Raw genomic sequence first — 5,194 nt, forward strand, 5'->3', positions numbered from 1 at the left:
TATATATATATATATATATATATATATATATATATATATATATATATTTAAAGAAAATACAGTAAAACACAATGTGGAACAAAGAGCATTATAAGTGGAACGCAAATGAGACCGACAAAAGTCTCACAATGAACACAATACGCCAATGAGTACCGGTATACACTTCACTGGGGGAGGAAAATAAACACAAACAGGTGTGATGATAAGAGACTGAGATCAGATGTGACAAGGTCTCAGGAAGCAAGACTGATAAAAAAAACCTACAAAATAAATAAAAAAATGAAGGGTGCAATGCAAAACTGAACTAAAATGAGAAACCAATTAACAAAATCTATGAACTTCAAGAAAACCCACAGACTATGACAATTAGAGATATAGGTCAATGGAGCACAGTCCCAGAAACATAAGATACCAAAGAAACCACAAATGTCAAGTTTCCAGGCTTCTGCTAGTGGACCAGACATTGAAGAGTAACCGTTTAAAATGAAAATTTCACTAGAATTTTTTTTTTCTCACTTTGTTTAAAAATGACTTCAGTCGATAAGCAAATGATTTCCATTACTCGTGAGTTGTGTCATAAACCAACATACAAAGGCAGCCTTACAACTCTGTGTTAAACCACAGACACTTTCAGTTTAAGATGTGGAATGATGTCACAAGTATCTTGTCAGGAAACTGTTTTGAATCTTTGCCTGGTGTCATTTTGAGTAAAGAACAACCCAGTTATTTTAATCTCCAAAGCAGCTACCATGTTTGTTTTGCAGTTACTCTTAAAGTTATGATAGCCATTTCCTGTTGAGCTTGTTAAGTCCTTTCTACGGAGATAACACATGCTAATGATTTTACATGGCACATTAGAAGGCATGATTTACCAAACTGGGCAAATTGGTGAGTGTTCCCAAATCACAAATAGCCCCCATGGGAGTTTTTAGTTGCCTAGGTGAGGTTCAGAATTTGTGCTCATGTACAAACACAGGAACAATCACCTCATTTCAGTAATGACTAAAGTAGTCCACAAGCACTAATTGGTGCCGAGTTGCAAACAAGTAGACTTGTGAAGAATCGGGACCATGTGACGCATGCAGCTTGTTCCATGATGCAATCATCCAGGCTATCAGAATGAACCTAATCACCGGTTCAGTTCTTTAAGACTGATATTTTTACACTAACCTTGTTGGAAAAGCACTTTTGTGTCTGCAAAATTGTATTTTAGTTTTAATTTCATCTAAATACAACTAAAGAATTTGAAAAAGTGCAATATTTTAATGAAAATGAAACGTCTAGACATACGAACTGATGTTGCACCTAGTCTTCTGTTTTGTGATGACACAGGGCTGATTTATTCACTGTGTTTATGAGGGGTTTTTTTTGTCTGAATGATTCATAAGTCAGAGTTACATGTCTTAACAAACAAAAATTCTAGAGAAACTTGGACCGCTGCTCCTCCACATCGAAAGGAGCCAGTTGAGGTGGTTCAGACATCTGGTAAGGATGCTTCCTGGGTGCCTCCCTTTGGAAATGCTTTGAGCATGTCAGACTGGAAGGAGACCCTGGGGAAGACCCAGGACACGCTGGAGAAACTATGTCTCTCGGCTGGCCTGAGAATGCCTTGGGGTCCTCCCAGAAAAGGTGGAAGAGGTGGCTGTGGAAAGAGATGCCTGGACCTCCATGCTCAAACTGCTGTCTCTGTGACCCAACTTCAGAATAAGAGGAAGATGATGGATGGATGGATGGATGGATGGATGGATGGATGGATGGATGGATGGATGGATGGATGGATGGATGGATGGAAAATGTCCAAGGACTGGAGTTTTCATGATTGAAAAAAAAAGAAAAATTACATTTAAACTTTATGGATACTTTTAGTCAATATTAAAATATGAAAGACACTAAAGATTGTTGCATCATGAAACACATTTAAACAAGTAGAAAATGGTCCAACATACAATGTGCTGACCAGAAGGCACTTGTGATAATACAGTGAGAATGTTTTAAGGCATAGACTAAGCCAGAAAAATGGGTTGGTTTGTTTGTTAAACTGATATTACAGGCAATACAGAGCACCATTGTATGTATATATAACGCATGGTTAACTTTATGTGGAGTTTCCTTCAGTTGACTTTATGGTATTCCCTGATGACACATAAGGGATGCATTCCAAAAATGCCTTAATCGTAGTATACTGGAATGGTCCACTAGACCAAGGATGGTGGTGTTATCAAAGTCATGATTAAGCATTCTGTTAATCACACACTAAAACCAAAAAAAAGTTTACATTTTAATTTAAAATATCACAAATTTCCTTAAAAACTGTAATTGATATTCTTGTTGCTAAGCCTATTTAAGTCACGTACAACATTATTCAGAAGCTCAACCTCACAGCATAACATGTTAAACCCAACAGTTTGTCAGACAGTGCTACTCAAAGAGCCAGAAAAAGTAAAAGGCTTCTTTCAGGTCTGGACAGTGGGGGGGTCTACCCAGCCCAATTTTTGTAACTTTCCAAAACTGACAAACCAACAGCCACTGTTGGCAGAGTCTGGCCAGGTGCACGGTGGTGAGAAATAGCCATGCTCTGCATTCCTACTCCCCCCACTGGTCCTTTCCTTTTCACTGCTGAATCACAGTTAATGTTTGAGCAGCAAACAGTTGCAGGGTGCACGCAAAGAAGAGCTGGAGGAGAGGAATCTGAATGAAAAGTAAACGTGTTCAAACACTATTTCTGGATGTGTGTTTGGTACAACCACTAAGCTTTGTGCCTACATCAAAGAACAAGATGATGTCCTTTTTAAATTGAAGAATGCCTTATTTTCCTCTTATTGACAAGGATTATGTTTGTCTTGCTCCAAGATCAAGATGAACCCTGCCAATTTGTTTCTAAAATTAGAACAATTTAAACCACTCTGTCTTTATCTGAGTGAGAACTTACAGTATTGTAGAAAAAGTGCATGACCTCACAACGTCATGGATGTGACCAAAGCAAGAGACATTAACAACTCTCCGGTGGAAGGAGTGAAATTAATTTGCACGTGAATAGCTGCATCTTGGAATGCCACATAACATTCAAATTCTAAACTGGAGGCATACATTGATAAAGATCCCAAGATGGGAACATTAACAGAAAATAAGTCCATTCATTTCCTTTTCTTTTAATTGTCTTGTTTTATATTTTGGACATACTTAGAAAAGGACCTGAAAACTTTTTTTTTAAGACATAGATTTCTCAAGTGTTCTCTGGAACTGTGGATTTTAACCCATGAAGTATTGCTTAGATGTTATAGAAGGAAACGAAGGGCAAACTTAAAAGCTAAAGCATAATAAAACACCCTAAAGACTTAAACAGAAACCTGCAGGGAGTCAAGTGATTTTACAGCCCCCAGCACAGATTCCTCTGCTGTTTCACAAAACACTTTTATGTTGTGATGTCACTTCACACCAAAGTCAAACATGATGTTAGGCCATTCTAAATATTGTTTATGGTCTCATGATCCTACCAGTGAGCCAAACACTGTCACAAGAAAGTATAAATCAAACACTTTTAGGTTTATTTAATTTAAAAAAAAAAAAACTTGCAGTCGCTTTCATACAAGATTTGCCAGATTTCTGGCACACAAGCAGACAAATTAGACCTAATGGTTCAATATAGTATATGTTGACTAGGTGAGCAGCAGAGGAGGTGATATGTTCATTCACTCTTTAATTATAACACATTTACAAGCACTTCCCTGCTTCTTGTTTTCAAATAAAATCGCTGTTTATGCGCATTCTGACGCACAGCCCAAGTGCATCCCTGCTTAAACCATAAAAGCCTCCACTCCAATTAGCTCCTTCTTTACAGTCTGTTATCTGTACATTAAATCCATGTAGTCACACAACATGAAAACAAGCAAGAATGTGAGAAACCGCGGAATCGTGTAATTTCGCTCCTCCGACATATGTTGCGCCATGCGATCCCCACACATGGAGCCGCAGGCATGCAACCTGCAACTCTTGACAGTGACATCATCCAAAAATCCATGCACAAGTTGTTGTTTTTATTTGTATAACGGCAATTCAGACAAGAAGCAAGATTAAAAAAAAAAAAGGTTTAAAAGTTTTTATCCCATGGGAATAAACCAGAATGGCGCTTAGTTTGCGCAAAATGTTGGATGATTTCTTACCTTTAGGAATAGCCGCAAGAGACTGAGGGGCATTAGAGAGGACAGAACTTGCAAACTTGATCCAGTAGCAGAACACTAAACAAAATCTGAGGTACTCCATGGTCGTTCCTCTGTCCCACAGAGCTGCAGTTCCAAGCGCAACGGCGGTGGTCAGAACCAGCCCTGGAGGGTCTCCACAGTGGGCTCTCGCGATAATAAAATAAATAGGAGGAGGTAAAAAGAGTTTTATGGGCAAGCAGACCCGGAGCTACTGGAGACAAGCTTCTCAGCAGCAGAGAATGGTGGTATAAGTACCAGAGTTTGGAGAAATTGGAGCGCAACAGGCGTGGTTCCTTAATTGCGGCAGCAGCCACTTGAGTTTCCTGAAGTCAGTGAAGGAGGAGGAGGAGGGAGGAAGGATGGTGGTTTGGTCCTTGCTCCTGACACAGGGACGTCCTGCGTGAAAGTGCGACTAAACACAGCTGTGTTTGTAGCCCTCGCCCCCTGACTGGTTTCATCTGGTCCCCCTCCCCCACAGTCTGACCAACACCATTCAACTTCAGCAGCACACTGCAGCCTGCTCATTAGAGAAAGCCATGGAAAACCCTCCAGTAGAGCAAAATGGAAACACCACTATAGCCCCTTTTCAACTTTTTATAGTCGTATATTTATTTATTCATTTTTCTACCCAAATCCCACACATGCTTCTATATAAATTCCTTTGTTTCTTTTCTCTACTTTTTTCTAAGAGGTCTTATCTACAATTTAGGACTCAAGTAGAATATTTGTCAAACTAAATGATAATAAAATAGAAGTGCAAACAAAATGTAAATAAGTTCTTATAAAACAAGTTTGCAACTTATATGTATTACACTAAATAAGGCAATGTGAAGTGGTTATCTGACTGTACAGAGGCTAACTTTAGCTACTTGTGTTGTAAAAGTTCCTCCTCTGTCTCAGTCCAGGTCATTAAACTCTGGAACCGTTTTTCTGAGTTCAGCAGACAGAAGAGAAAGCTGCTGAGGTGTGAAGACGTTTTCTTGTTTTTAACTGTT

The 5,194-nt window shown here is 39.0% G+C and overlaps 1 protein-coding gene across 1 annotated transcript in view; it reads right to left on the reverse strand.

Annotated features, from left to right (window-relative positions):
* The window catches only part of plod2 (procollagen-lysine, 2-oxoglutarate 5-dioxygenase 2), a 32,696-nt gene extending 28,436 nt beyond the window's left edge, over positions 1 to 4,260 (reverse strand). Inside the window, exon 1 of the mRNA XM_037694120.1 lies at positions 4,161 to 4,260. Coding sequence (XP_037550048.1) covers positions 4,161 to 4,260 — 100 coding nt within the window. The remainder of the gene's footprint in view (positions 1 to 4,160) is intronic.
* Between the last annotated feature and the right edge of the window lie 934 nt (positions 4,261 to 5,194).

The sequence above is a fragment of the Nematolebias whitei genome, chromosome 20, assembly GCF_014905685.2.
Source record: "Nematolebias whitei isolate Nwh7 chromosome 20, NemWhi1, whole genome shotgun sequence".
NCBI classification, from domain to species: domain Eukaryota; kingdom Metazoa; phylum Chordata; class Actinopteri; order Cyprinodontiformes; family Rivulidae; genus Nematolebias; species Nematolebias whitei.